At 41.6% G+C, this 14,867-nt stretch overlaps 1 protein-coding gene across 1 annotated transcript; it reads left to right on the plus strand.

Moving 5' to 3' along the window:
- Positions 1-662: 662 nt before the first annotated feature.
- Positions 663-14,082, plus strand: BAG2 (BAG cochaperone 2). Its single transcript, XM_002746675.6, has 3 exons — positions 663-1,147; positions 10,414-10,523; positions 12,427-14,082. The coding sequence occupies exons 1-3, from the start codon at positions 1,035-1,037 to the stop codon at positions 12,837-12,839; spliced, it is 636 nt and encodes a 211-aa protein (XP_002746721.1). The 5' UTR covers positions 663-1,034; the 3' UTR covers positions 12,840-14,082.
- The last annotated feature ends 785 nt before the right edge of the window (positions 14,083-14,867 follow it).

Below are 14,867 nucleotides of genomic sequence, written 5' to 3' on the forward strand. Positions count from 1 at the left end.
ACAAAGTCTCGCCCTGTCGCCCTGGCTGGTGTGAAGCAGTTGGCGAGATCTTGGTTCACTTAACAGGCATAATTTTAATAGCAAAAATTAAAAACCCCTTCATTAAGCCCAGCGTGTAATCCAGCACTTTGGGAGGCTGAGGTGGGTGGACCGATGGAACCCAGGAGGTCAGGGCTGCACTAAGTCGTGATCGTGCCACTGTACTCCAACCTGGGTGACAGACCCAGTCTCAAATTCAAAATAGAATGGTAAAAATGAAATATATTCACCTTGCTTCCCACATCTAGCTAGACAAGGAGAGATGGAATAGCTTTTTCTTTTTCAAAGCTTCAGTTGCTGTAGGTGCTTTCATTACTCATCTCAGGAAAGAGTGGTAATAGGAAGGTCAGGTGCGTGTAGTCTGCCTAGAAGCTGTACTGCCTTGTGTTTTACATAAGGCCGTTTTCTCCCCATATCACAGGACTCAAATGTCGTTGTTCTTGCTTTGAATTATGGGTGCTGGGAGAAACTAAACGAACCCATTACTGAGCAATACACCCACAGCCCATCGACCGATAGGAACCTTCGCGTGGGGGGAGTTGGTTACTTTTAGTCTGCACGGAGAGGCGGGGCCTCGCAGGGCGGAGCTGGGGGTGGTCTGTGGGTCCGCGCGCGCTTCGGGTAGTTCCTGGGTCTGAGGAGCTGACGAGACAAGCGGCAGACCCGGCAGACCACATTAAGCGCTACGTCTCTGCGTGCGCCCCTCCTGGCGCCTCAGAGCCTTGCGCTCGTGGTCCGCGCACCTCTTCCTCCGGCCGCGGCTGCTCCCTCGCTGGCCCGGCATCCCCGAGCCCCGCGGGCGCCGCGCCTGCCCTTGTTTGGCCACGCGGCAGCCGCGGTGTTAGCGGGTCCTCTAGGGTTGCTCCCGCGGGCGTCAGAGGCGGGGAGGGCGGGCTCCCGCGTAGTGACGGCAGCGCTTGCAGCCGCAGGAGCGCTCCATTCGCCGCCGCCGGAGGGGCCGGTGACCTCTCGGCTGCCCCACGTCAGAAGCTTAGATGGCTCAAGCGAAGATTAACGCTAAAGCCAACGAGGGGCGCTTCTGCCGCTCCTCCTCCATGGCCGACCGCTCCAGCCGCCTGTTGGAGAGCCTGGACCAGCTGGAGCTCAGGTGAGCGGCGGGCTGGCGGGCTAGCGGGCTGACGGGCGGGCGGTCTCGGGCGTCCTGCTAGCTGCGCCGCGGTTCGCGGACGGAGGCCGTGTGTGGCTGGCCGGGGTCTGGGGCACAGTGAGGCGGCGGCCGCAGAAGTTTCCTGTTGAGATTTGTGGTGGATGGACGTGGAGCAGTTTTGTTTCTCGGATTTTCTCCCCTAGTCCGACAGAGGACGCGTTCGATTTAAGCTAAACCTGTGAGGGCGTAATCAGTGGCCACACTCTGACTTACCTGGGTGTTGGAGAGTGGGAAAAAAAATCAGAGGATATAAAAGTCCCGGTGAGATTCCATGCGATTAAGGACTGTGGCAGCCGGGGTCTGCAGAACTTCTAGAACCTTCTGTGTGGCCCCAGATGTTTTTAACTTACTCTTTTCCCGTATGCGTTTTTAAAGGAGGCAGCAGTTTACAGTGGCCCTTCACGTGAAATTAAGTTTCCCTGCTTCAGAGCACTTCGGAGCAAAAATGGAAAAAAACAAAACCAACCCCGCGATCCATTGAGAGCAGATTAGAGAGGGGTGAGGGGTGGGTGGTAGGGTTACTGGGTGTTTAGTGCAGTGAAGACGTTGCTGCCTCCCCTGTCTCCCCTAACCTCGCTGGCGGTATTCAGCCGCTCCGTTAGTTTCTCCGTACTGGGCACCTCCCTGCATGGAAGACTAAGTGATAGTCTCTGGCCTGAAAGCATGAAAAGGTAGTTTTCTCCTTTTCTTGCTTAAGATTTTATTAGGTAATATAGAAGTAGACGTGCGTAGAATTTCGAAACAATTTAATGTTAATAGATTTATGGAAGGACTTTAACGGTGTATTGAAAAGTTTTATATACTTCCTGTTGAATGTTTGTTTCAAGTTCCTGTGAAATTTTTGTGAACAAGTGTAGTTAAAAGAAAATCGTGTTAGGCACCTGCAATCCCCTGAATCTGTACACAGGAGTTGGTTCCATCTTTTTCTCTAGGTTGTGCATGAGCAGAGGCATGTGAGCCAAAAAGTTGGGGAAACACTCTGTGTGTGTCTTTATCTCCCTCCATTAGTATACCCAAGCATGAAGTGTCCGTTTGCCGAGAAAATACTTCAATAACCACGGTATCTCTTAACTAGTGAGGCACTGTTACTGTTACTACTGGGAGAAAAGAGCCAGAGAGGGAGAGATTCTCCACTCACGATAATTTCATGGATGGCAGCAGAGAAACCTCAGCCCTACGCCGGGTTTTGGGGTTCCACTCAGAATTAGGCAAGTGGAAGAGAGAAGTAATGCTTCCTCATGGATTTTCTATGTACTAGCAAACCTGACCCATTCCACTCCCAGGAAAAGTAGAGCGAAAGCAGAAATTAGTGGCTTCAGTTACTTGAAGTCCCTCCAACTGATAATGTTTCTCCTTAGGGAGCCACGTAACAAGTAACCCACACTTCTCCATATCTTAAGAATGTTAAGGGCATGTTCTCAACCACTTCACTCTGGCTCTCCCTTAGAAAGAAAAGATTTTTTCCTAAAGGAATAGGGAGGATGCTACTCCACCCTGCCTTCCTTCAAGCGGAGTCATTGTCCTCCAACTTGAAATGCCTCACATGTGGTAGGTACAAAAGCACTCTGAAGTGCTCCTCTTTAAAATAAAGCCTCAGGTTTTGAAGATTATTATATTCTAATGTTTGATTAATGTAAAATGAATTCTGATTACTGCACATCACTGATTAAATTACAACTTGCTTAATATTTGAGTTGAGAAAAGTCTGATTAATATGTGGCTGTTTGTTTCAAGGCCTTTTTTTTTTAGTAGTTCTAGACTTTTGTAGGCTTTTTTTCTTCTTTTTAAAAAAGTAGTACTGGCTGAAAAGGATTTCTGAAGGTAAGCAAAAATAGAGAAAAAATGCTAATACTGATCCTATTAAAGTTTTTTTGAAACCACATGGGCAATGGCACAGAACACTACACTATTAAAACGAGAATCATGAGTACAACAAGGTTGATTTTTAAAAGAAACTAGGAAACTCTTATGTAATTTTGCTCTAGTAGTTTGATTGTATGTTGAGTAATAAAGTAGTGTAACTGGGTAGAATAAAACCTTACAGTTTGTACTTAGCTGTGTGCACTTAACGTTCCCTAACCACATTGGTCCTATCAATTGAGTAAGAAATTTCTTCCCTATGAAACTGAAAATAGGATTATGCCAAATGTTTTGTGACCTGGAGTATGAACTGACCTACATGATATTTAAAATGTTTGACAGCAGTTCTACTAACTGTTAAAGGTTTTTATTTATCTCTAATGGAATTTATCTAAACACTAGCCTTTTTTCTTTGGACTGCATTTTGTCTTCTGTATTTCTTCCTTCTAAAGGTGATTCCCTTTTCTCGGTTTTTATGATCAATTCTCAATAGATTCTGAGTTTTGCATTCCTCATCGGCTCAAACCATCTTACTTATTGGTACTTTTAAACAATTATTGTAATTTATAAAAAATGCTATGACAGTTCCTGGCTAATAACTCCCATAACCCTTGTTACTGTCTTATGTTATAATGTCGGGGTGCTTTAGGCGTCAGGGAAAAGAATCTCTCTCTGACCTTCTTTCACCTGCCTTGTCTGATTGTGGGTCAAAAGACCCTCATTCCAGAGAGGGTCCTGCCCCATGCCCTGGAGGAAGGAGTTGACAACGGGGAGGCCAGGAAGAATCTGAATAGACAGGGCTTGCTAGGTTTCCCCATTTGGTCTGTTAGTGTGAGAGCATACCCTTTTTGTCCAGTCACATTTCTACATGGTTGTCATTCATGCTTATTTAATGAAGCAAGCCTCCATAAGAACCCAAAAGGACGTGGTTTGGAGAGCTTCCAGATAGCTGGGACATGTGGAAGCTCCTAGAAGGTGGTATGCCCAGGGACGGCATGGAAGCTTTGTGCCCCTTCCCCTGTACGTCACCTTATACATCTTTTCATCCATATCCTTTGTAACACTCTTTATAATAAACCAGTAAATGTAAGTGTTTCCCTGAATTCTGTGAGCTGCTCCAGGAAGTTAAACCAAAAGAGGGGACATGGGAACCCCAATTTGAAGCCAGTGGGTCAGAAGTTCTGGAGGCCTAGACTTGCAACTTTTGGGGGTGGGGGTAGGGTCTTGGGGACTGAGCTTTCAATCTGTGGGGTCTGACACTGTCTCCAGGTAGATAGTGTTGGAGCTGAGTTGGAGGATATTTAGCTGGTGTCCGCTGCTTGTTGGTGGGGAAAATCCCCCACATACTTGCTCACAGTAGTCTTCTGTGTTGTTAGTGTGACAGCAGAAGAAAAACACAGTGTGAGAGTTTTTTCTAAAACACCTGCTAATGCTTATTCATTTAATGAACACATATTATGTGCCAGGCCCCATGTCTTTGTGGAAGTTACTATTATCACCATTCTACAGATAGAGAAATTGAGGCTTAGCAGCTTAAATGACTTGTCCAAAGTCACACAACTGGAGAGTAGTAAACTCCAAATCTGAAGCCAGGAAGCCTGGCTTTCCAAGCTCTAATACTTAATGCCTGAATTTTCTTGAAGTTAAGTAATGTCACATTTCAAAATGTAGGAATGATATATCGATGAATATATGAGTTTCCTGAAAGAGATAAAAATTCAGTTTAAATTGGCCTTTAATTCAGTGTCTACTGAACACATACTATGTGCTAGGCATTGTGTAACTCCTAGAAAGTTCAAGATGGTAATGAAGATGTTTGTGGGGTGGGTTTTGGAGACTGGCAGAGGGGAAAATGTCAGGACTGGGATATTGGGTGTTCACATATTTCCCGCAACTTACCACATCACAGGTCCTTCCGCCTTCCTGTCAGCCATTCGCTGTGGCTTAACCTGCACCCAGGTAGTGAAGAACTGGGGTTGGGGTGATAAGGGTCATTTGTCTGGCTTTAAAGTTTCATGTTAGGGTGTGCCAGTGTTCCAGGAGTCACAAAACAAGATGGCATCATAGTTAATATTGTATAATAGCCTGTAATTGAAAAGAACATCTTTCATATACATTGTTATTTGAAGCTTTAAAAACCCTTTGAGGTAGGTGGAAGGCTCTCCTAGAAATGAGGGAAGTGAGGTCCATAAGGATGGAAGTGGCTTGCCTAAGGACATACTACTGAAGAGTGGCTCTTCGCACTAAAAACACCAGTCCCTTCTTTACACCAAAGTGTCTTGACAGTAAATGTAATGTAATACTTTGGTGATGATTAGGAAAAACCTTCAGAATTTTACATTGCCTAAAAGTGATCATTATAGCATTCTTTTGATACAGGAGTATGGAATAAGAGACAGAACTCTGAGTTTAAGAACCTGTAAACGGCAGGGCATAATGGCTCACTCCTAGCACTGTGGGAGGCTGAGGTGGTCAGACCACCTGAGGTCAGGAGTTTGAGAACAGCCTGGCCAACATGGTGAAACCCCGTCTCTACTAAAAATACAAAAATTAGCTGGGCTTGGTGGCAGGAGCCTATAGTCCCCGCTACTCAGGAGGCTAAGGCAGGAGAATTGCTTGAATCCAGGAGGTGGAGGTTACAGTAAGCCAAGATCACACCACTGCACTCCAGCATGGACAACAGAGGGAGATTCCATCTTGTGGGGGGAGAAAAACTGTTTTAGAAATGATTTCTTTCAAATCACAATATGAGCAAATGCCATTTTTCCTTTTTTTTATGAAAGCACAAATTCTCATCATTAATAAGCCCACATTCATAATGGTAAGAATATAATGGCTATCATACTATAAATACTTGCCAGTGCCAATTCTAGACACATTATACATATTAACTTGTGTGTGTAATTGTTTTTAGTCAGTGCTATCAGTCACTGTTAAACTCTACCTGCTTTACTTCATTGAGTCACAAGCACTGTTCCCTTATTATCCTGTTTCATAGGCGACTGACCCATTTGCACAGCTAGTAGTGGTGGCGCCGGCAGTTTTCACTGCATTCTCTATTAGCGGACATATTAACAGTAGCCACAGTTTGGGCAAAATTTCTGTTGTACTCCTCCTAAGGCTCCCAGCAGTTTTCTGTTTTGATACTGAGGTTCATGAGGTGCCCAAGACTTGGGGGCTATCTGAGGATGCCTGCGCTCCGGTTTTGTCTTCCTGAGTATTCTGACTAAAATTTCTTTTTGTCAAAGCCTACTTAGTTGTGATTTCATGAGTTTTCCAGGAGCCCAGCCCAGGCCAGCCTTGATGTGAGGATAACTTCTTTCCCAATTTGGAGTTGTAGCTGCTTCCAGGATCTGTTAGTAAAAACAGAACTGCCCCTCTCCGCCAAGAGAAGTGTTGTCAGATGAGATATTAAGAAACATGAAGGATAAAGTGAGATGGTCCAACATTTCTCTAACCAGAGTTCCAGAAGAAAATAATAGAATGGGAGTCAGGGAATATTCAAAGATAGAACGTCTAAGAATTTTCTAGAACTAATGGGAAAATTGTAAAGTGTAGACAAAAGACACGTAATGAGTTTAAGGATAGCAATGGCAGATGAACAGTACAAATGTTACTTAAATTAACTAGAGATCTAGATTCAGCTTTTTAAAAGAAAAAATGTAAGATATGAGGTAGTCCGTAGAATAAATGAATGTACAGGGCCAAAGGAAGCATGAATTGTCATATGGGAAAGGAAGGGAGAAGCTAAGGAAACAATTCCTGCCAAAGGGATTGGGTTTTGAAGAAGGATCACCCAGTAGACAAGGGGCAGGGAGAAAGAAGGCTACCTGAAGAGGGACTAGGACGTGAAAAACCCATGCTGCCAAATAAACCCTGAGATGTTTACATTCTGAAGAATGACATTTTGCCTTTTCATGAAATGAAAAAGGTATGCATAAAAATGTATATAAGAAGTTCTATAAATGATGAAATCTGTTTTTCATAGGGATAATGCCCTGGTAATTTCTATTATATATTTAAAGAAAGCCTTTGGGGGTGGGGGGAGGGTCCAAAAAACACAAAATTTAGAAGTTTCATCTAATTATTTGGTCTCATTTAATGATAAAATATTTTCTTCATATGACAGGCTTATTTTTTTTCCTAGAATGTCTTTTTTATCTTATTTTGTTAACAACATGATCTGACTGCTATAACTAGTAAATGAAACTTTCCTTTTCAGAATAACATTGTTCTCTCTTTGTCATCTTACAATTGAATACAAACCAAAAAAGTGTTGAAAAATTAATCTCTTCTTTCAGCATCTTCTCTTTACCAGTCACATGATTTACCTGTGTCATTTGTCTAAATACTTATTGGGGTCATGATTTGTGCTTTTAGTATAAGTATTCATTGCCAACTCGGTCTCTTTCTTACATTCTGGGCCCTAGTTTATCTTTCTGAAAGACTGCTAATGTAAAATGTTTAAGTAAATAGGGAATAGTCCTGTAATAGGGCCTGATACTTGCATTACTATTACTCTGTAGAATATTGTAATTTGAGTGTGTTCTCTAGCCAAATTTGTCACGAGATTCTTCCCAGTTCTTTGCTTTTACTGGCTCTTATAAACACAAAGTTTGACATGAGTTTTGGGGGCCGCGGTGGCTCCGCCCAGTTGTCCTGGCACTTGAGGAGGCGAGGCCATGAGTTCAAGGCCAACCTGAGCAACATAACAAGCTCTCATTGATTGACATGTGTTTAATATCTTGAAGAATAAAGATACCTTGTGATTTTACAGCCTGTCAGTACTATTTTGGGGTATAATAGGTGGGTAACCAAAGGGGGAAAAGGCATGTGTGTGCTTGGGGTAGGGGAGGATCCTTTTATGGAATTGAACATGCTAAAACATTGGTGAAGTTGTTCTTTCTGTGCACACTTAAGACAGCAATTAGGATTAGATCTTTATGACCTTGTATTTTCTCAGACCATCCAAATACTGGGGATAGGTCTGTCACTATTTCATTTTGCAAAAGTTGGTGACTTAGTTACTGTAATTCATAATAAGAAGGTGCCCTGGAAGTACAGAACAGGTTAAATATACAATATGTGTATTTTTATGTTGCTCCCATGATTCCACAGCTTAGCTTTTTAGTGACTGGGTATATTCATGTGTATGTATAGTGAGTGCATGTGTGTGCAGTTGAGGGAGGTGGAGAAAGTAGTGCTTCTATAGTTTGAACAGGACTTAACACACAAAAAAACCACAGGGACTTTCCCTTAAACTTGGGAAAAGACAAAGACACTTCCATCATTGCCACTGTTTAATACAGTACTGGAAGACTGGAGGACCTTTTCTTAAAAAAAAAAAAGGTAATAGGATTGGGAAGGAAGAAATAAAAACTACTGCAGATGATACGATCATTAACCCAGAAGAACCAACAGAATCAATAGACTGAACACTAAAATGAGTATATGTAAATTAAGGTCGTCAGCGACGAGATAAACCTACAAAACCAGCACTTCTCAAACCAGTAAAAATCAACTAGAAAATATAAATTCACAACAGCAACAATATCCACAAAGATTACTATGAAGAATACATCAGAACTCTATAGACGATCTGAATAAATGAAGAGACATAGATCACGCCCTTTAACAGAATGATGTTATAAAGATGTCTAATTTCTCTTGATTTTTGAGAAACACAATAAATTTAGCCTAGAGTTTATATGGAGATATAAAAGTCCATAAATAGCTAAGTTATCTTTAAAGAAGATTGAGGGGCCTGCTCTACCAAATAGTAAAATGTAGTATGAGGCTGGTGCTATTAAAAAAAAAAAAACTGGGCACTGGTATAAGAACAGTTAAATATACTAATGCATGAGATAGAGATTTTAGAGATAAACTTAATATACATTTGCTAGGGGAAAGATGGATTGTTTGGTAAATAATGTTGGGGAAAATGGCTATTTGGGAAAAAAAAATAAAACAACATCCTTACCGAACTACTACATACAAGGGTTGATTCTAGGTGGATTAAAGACATAAATATAAGGAAGGTAGAACTAGAAAGTTAATAGTAGGAAAATATGACCAAGGGGTGGGGGAAGACCTTAGGTCAAAACTTCGAAAGCATAAGCCTTAAAGCAAAAAAAAAAAAAAAAAATGGATTTGATCACCTCAAAATAAATGTCTCTCTTTAGTGTAAGACATCCCAGACATGGGGCCTATATGAGAGGATGAGAGATGGTTGCAATATCTGTGTCCAATAAGAATCTCTTGAGTATACATATCAACAAGGGGACAGTAACTCCTGTTTACAAATAGAAAAACAAAATAGGAAAAGTCTATGAACAGGCTAACGATACAAAAAGATGTCTGAAATTATTAGGAAAATGCACGTTAACACTGACATATCAGTGTATTTCTATTAGACTGGTAGTAAGTTGGAAAATGTGGAGTGCTGGTAAGGATACGAGGACTCCTGTGCTTTGCTGTGGAGAGTGGATGAAGAATACAGGTATTCTGCAGAATAATCGTAGTACTAAGTTAGAAGCATAGTACATATACCCCGTGTCTCAGCAATGCTGCCCTGGTATATGTCCTAAGGAAATCCTCACCAAGGTCCAAAAGGGATGTTTATTCATAGAAGTGTTATTTATAGTGTAATGAGAATCTGGTAGACAACCTGATTGTACATCTCTGGGAGAGTGGAGAGGAAAAATCAGGTAGGTGTACGCATGGGGTATTATACAGCAATTAGAAGCAACTGATTAGAAGTTCACATGGGGGCTGGGTGCGGTGGCTCACACCTGAATCCCAGCACTTTGGAAGTCTGCAACGGGCAGATCATTTGAGTTCAGGAGTTTGAGACCAGCCTGGCCAACATGGTGAAATCCCGTCTCTAGTAAAAATACAAAAATTAGCCGGGCCTGGAGGCTGAGGCACAAGAATCACTTAAACCCAGCGGGTGGAGGATGCAGTGAGATCGTGTCAGTGTGCTCCAGCTGGGTGACAAAGCAAGACTCTGTCTCAAAAAAAAAGTACTCATAAGAACCTGGATGCAAAGTGAAAAAAAGCAAAAACAGAATGAGATATAAATTCAAAATATACAAATGATACAGATCTAATAAAAAAAATAAGTGCTATTAGACAAACAGTAAAGAGAATGATTACCTTATGAGCTGAGAGGAAATGGGAGAAAGACAAATGGATAAAAATAGAAAAAGAATTTTAAAGCAAGAATGAAGAATTTTTGAAAAGTGGTGATCTTTAAACTTGATTTGGGCTGAAATGAGAGAGAAAGAAAATTAACAGGAAGAACATCCTCCATACAGTAACTGGTTTTTTTTCCCCAATTTCCATAGGGTTGAAGCTTTGAGAGAAGCAGCAACTGCTGTTGAGCAAGAGAAAGAAATCCTTCTGGAAATGATCCACAGTATCCAAAACAGCCAGGACATGAGGCAGATCAGTGACGGTGAGAGTCATCTCCACAGAAGGGGCTCGTCTTTTACACTGCTTTAAAGAGTTTGTGATAAGTGTGGGTAAATTTTTGCTTGACTTTTGGTATGTGTGCTCTAGGCCACAGCATTTAATGTGAGCCGCAGAGAGCAGCTGCAGCTGTCAGTTTATTACAACAGCCACTTACTCAGAGATTTCTTGCAGTATGCTCCCTACCCCAAGCCCATAGCTGGGAGAGAGGGAAAAGCCTGCAAGCTTAGAAGAGCTGGCCCCAAGCAGTAAGGCCATGTGTTTTATCCCAGGTTCACACTCATAACTTCAGTTCTTTACAAGTTACTGGACTGCAAGACATTGAAAAGTGGAGGAAAAGGGTGAGAGAGTGGAAGCAGAGAAGTAGAGACAAGAAAAGATGAATTGAGGCATAAAATAAAGACAGGAAAGAAAATGTAGAGGAAATGAGGACACTTGTCCTCATGAACGTAAAGGCATGAACGTAAAAATGTGCTTTTTTTTTTTTTTTTTTTTGAGGCAGAGTTTCGTTCTTGTTACCCAGGCTGGAGTGCAATGGCGCGATCTCGGCTCACCGCAACCTCCGCCTCCTGGGTTCAGGCAATTCTCCTGCCTCAGCCTCCTGAGTAGCTGGGATTACAGGCATGCGCCACCGTGCCCAGCTAATTTTTTGTATTTTTAGTAGAGATGGGGTTTCACCATGTTGACCAGGATGGTCTCGATCTCTTGACCTCGTGATCCACACACCTCGGCCTCCCAAAGTGCTGGGATTACAGGCTTGAGCCACCGCGCCCGGCCTTTTCTTTGTTTGTTTTTTTGAGTCGGTAGTTTAATTCTTGTTGCCCAGGCTAGAGTGCAATGGTGCGATCGTGGATCACTGCAACCTCCGCCTCTCGGGTTCAGGCGATTCTCTTGCCTCCGCCTCCTGAGTAGCTGAAATTAGAGGTGTCCGCTGCCATGTTCGGCTAATTTTTGCATTTTTAGTAGAGACAGGGTTTCACCATGTTGGCCAGGCTGGTCTGGCACTCCTGACCTCAGGTGATCCGCCCACCTCAGCCTCCCAAAGTGCTGGGATTACAGGCGTGAGCCACCGCACCTGGCCTGTGCTGTCATTTTCATGTGAAGAACATGACTGGCTGTGTTGAAATAGGTCACTTTGATTTCCTTTAATTGGCATTGTACTTCCTACTCGGGCTCCTTTGGTGCCACAGGCTTCATTAGTGAGCCGAGTGGCTGGTGAGATACTAAGCAATCTAAGTCCAGATCAAAACTGTGGCACATCTGTGGTGGGTCGTGATCTAGTCTCTCTACACTATCCTGCCCACAGATTAATGAGTTAGGAAGTTACAAAACAGAACAAGCAGGAGACTGCTGACTTTTTCATATAAATAATGAAATGTTGGTAGAGCTCCTCCTTGTGCTGGCCAAGACTTACTCCTGTCCTGCTTCTGTCTGGAGAAAGATGAAGTCAGTGCCTGTATTGAGGCCAGCTTATCTTCTATCATGGCTGCATTTTCTCAACCAAAATTTGGGGCAGTGTATTCTGATCAATGGAGAGATCTAGGACATCTGACCTCGCTCTACCCAGCACAAACCCTATATATGCTTACTCCTCACGGTGTTAAGACTTGATCTCCATCCTAGTTACAAATACATACCTGCCAATTCTTCTGCAAACATGCCAATTTGGGAAGTCTTCTGGGATCCCATGTATAAAGATTGTTAGGAAATGGTATTCTTCAACCTCTTTGGGTAATCTAATACATTTCACCAGTTAATCTTATATGCTATAGTTTTAGTTTTTATCTTTAAAAAAATTGCATAGCAGAGGTACTTGATAAATTTAGTCACAAATGCCTTAATGTTCTTGACATGGATAAGCTTATGTCTCATATTGATTCGTATTTTAGGAGAAAGAGAAGAATTAAATCTGACTGCAAACCGTTTGATGGGAAGAACTCTCACCGTTGAAGTTTCAGTAGAAACAATTAGAAACCCCCAGCAGCAAGAATCCCTAAAGCATGCCACAAGGATTATCGATGAGGTGGTCAATAAGTTTCTGGATGATTTGGGAAATGCCAAGAGTCATTTAATGTCGCTTTACAGTGCATGTTCGTCTGAGGTGCCACATGGGCCAGTTGATCAGAAGTTTCAATCCATAGTCATTGGCTGTGCTCTTGAAGATCAGAAGAAAATTAAGAGGAGATTAGAGACTCTGCTTAGAAACATTGAAAACTCTGACAAGGCCATCAAGCTGTTAGAGCATTCTAAAGGAGCTAGTTCCAAAACTCTGCAACAAAATGCTGAAAGCAGATTCAATTAGTCTTCAAACCCGAGAGCATTTACACATAGTGGTGTAAAAATGGTACAATACTATTTTAATTGATAACTAGTTCTTTGTGTTAGGTATAGCCACTTAGTTGATACGGAAAGTTGTCTGAGATGAGGAAAATATTCCATCAAGTATCTTCAGTTTTGTGAATAACAAAACTAGCAATATTTTAATTATCTATCTAGAGAGTTTTTAGATTGAATTCTTGTCTCGTACTAGGATCTAGCTTATTTCACTATTCTGTGGATGAATACAGTTTGTCGGGGAAAACAAGTGCTCAGCTAGGGATAAGAACATCATCACTGCTTTTTCCTGTACTTGGTCTAGCGTGGAATCATGCAGTCACCTGGGGCATTTAGCTGACTAGAAATTTTTTTTTTTTTTTTGAGACGGAGTGTCGCTCTGTCACCCGGATGGAGTGCAGATCTCAGCTCACTGCAGCCTCCACCTCCCGGGTTCAGGTTATTTTCATGCCTCAGCCTCCCGAGTAGCTGGGATTTCAGGCACGTACCACCACACACAGCTATTTTTTTTTGTATTTCTAGTAGAGGCAGGGTTTCACCATGTTGGCCAGGATAGTCTCAATCTCCTGACCTCATGATCCACCCACCTTGGCCTCCCAAAGTGCTGGGATTACAGGCAGGAGCCACAGTGCCTGGTCTAGAAATTCTTTACCCCAAGCAGCACACACACAGTGTTAACAAAGCACTGTGCTTAGGATAAAAGGAATCACAAAACAAGAATCTTTCCAGAGTTGTCTCATTTAGCAATGTTAAGGCATCTATACCAAATTATTCTGGATATATTTATGTGTCTCAATATGAATGTAGTTTTTGATACATGAGAAACTATGACATAAAATGTGAGAAAATCACCTATAACTTACCACTGTGAACAATTATATATCTGCTTCATCTTTTCTCAAATGCATCAATTCTCTAAAATTCCTACGTTGTACCTTGCCTTTTTAAAAAAGTTAGATACTGATATAAAGTCTGTTTAATTGCCAACTTAGCTCTATTTTATGTAGTTATATCTTTATCCATTCCCCTTTTATGAACATGTAGGTTGTTCCCTACTTGTTGCTATTACTGCAGTATACTTTTGTACACAGGACTTTTTCCTTCTTTTGTTTCTGATTTTCTCTGTGTAAAGGCCCAGGAGTGAATTATATTCGGTTAAAGAGTATATATGTTTTAATGGCCTCACAGGTATTAAAATTTTATAAAGGTTATAGCAGTTTTTATACTTTTTTCAGTAATTAAAATGTAGCTATTTCACTAGAATCTTTTCAGCATGGAGTATCAACACTTTACTTTGCATTCTGTTAAAAAGGTTCACCAGTGTGTTGATTCTTCTTTTATTTGGGATAAAGTGAGGCAACTAAAGAACACTTACTTGTTCAAAGTAATTAGTGCTATTGATATACAAAAACCTCAACCACTTCTCCAGATACTATTTTAAAATGAACACAGCAGTTTTTATTTGAATGTAGGTATTCATACTGAAAAACAAAATCAGGATCCAGATTGATTTTATATATGTATCTCTCAATGCAAGCAATATTGAACTTCATTTTCTCTACAAAAATGCCAAGTTAAGTCTCTTTATAAAAAGCAGTTACAATCGGAAGACATTCATGTTACTTCCTTTGCCAGCTCCAGCTCTGCCTTATTTAAATCTTTCCATTTCATGAGAAACATTAATTCTATCTATGGCAAAGCCACTTGGTTTGTTCGCGGACTGATTTGCTGTCATCAGGCTGAAATGATTTTTTGTGTGCATCATTTTTTTCTTGACCAGCTTTTTGAAAATTAAATGAATGGTCAAGTTTTCAAGTTCTCAAATATTGTCAGCATCTGCAAATCCCCTCCACTCTGGGAAATGCTAGTGCTCCCAGCTCCCCATTAGTCCAGGACTTTTTCTACCATAAATTACTCTGGCTCTGCCTCCTTGACCTTGGTGTTCTTAGCATTGTTTTTCCCATTTTTTTGCAATGGAGTTTTTATTGGAGGCCAC

Source organism: Callithrix jacchus, chromosome 4, assembly GCF_049354715.1.
Source record: "Callithrix jacchus isolate 240 chromosome 4, calJac240_pri, whole genome shotgun sequence".
Lineage (NCBI taxonomy): Eukaryota > Metazoa > Chordata > Mammalia > Primates > Cebidae > Callithrix > Callithrix jacchus.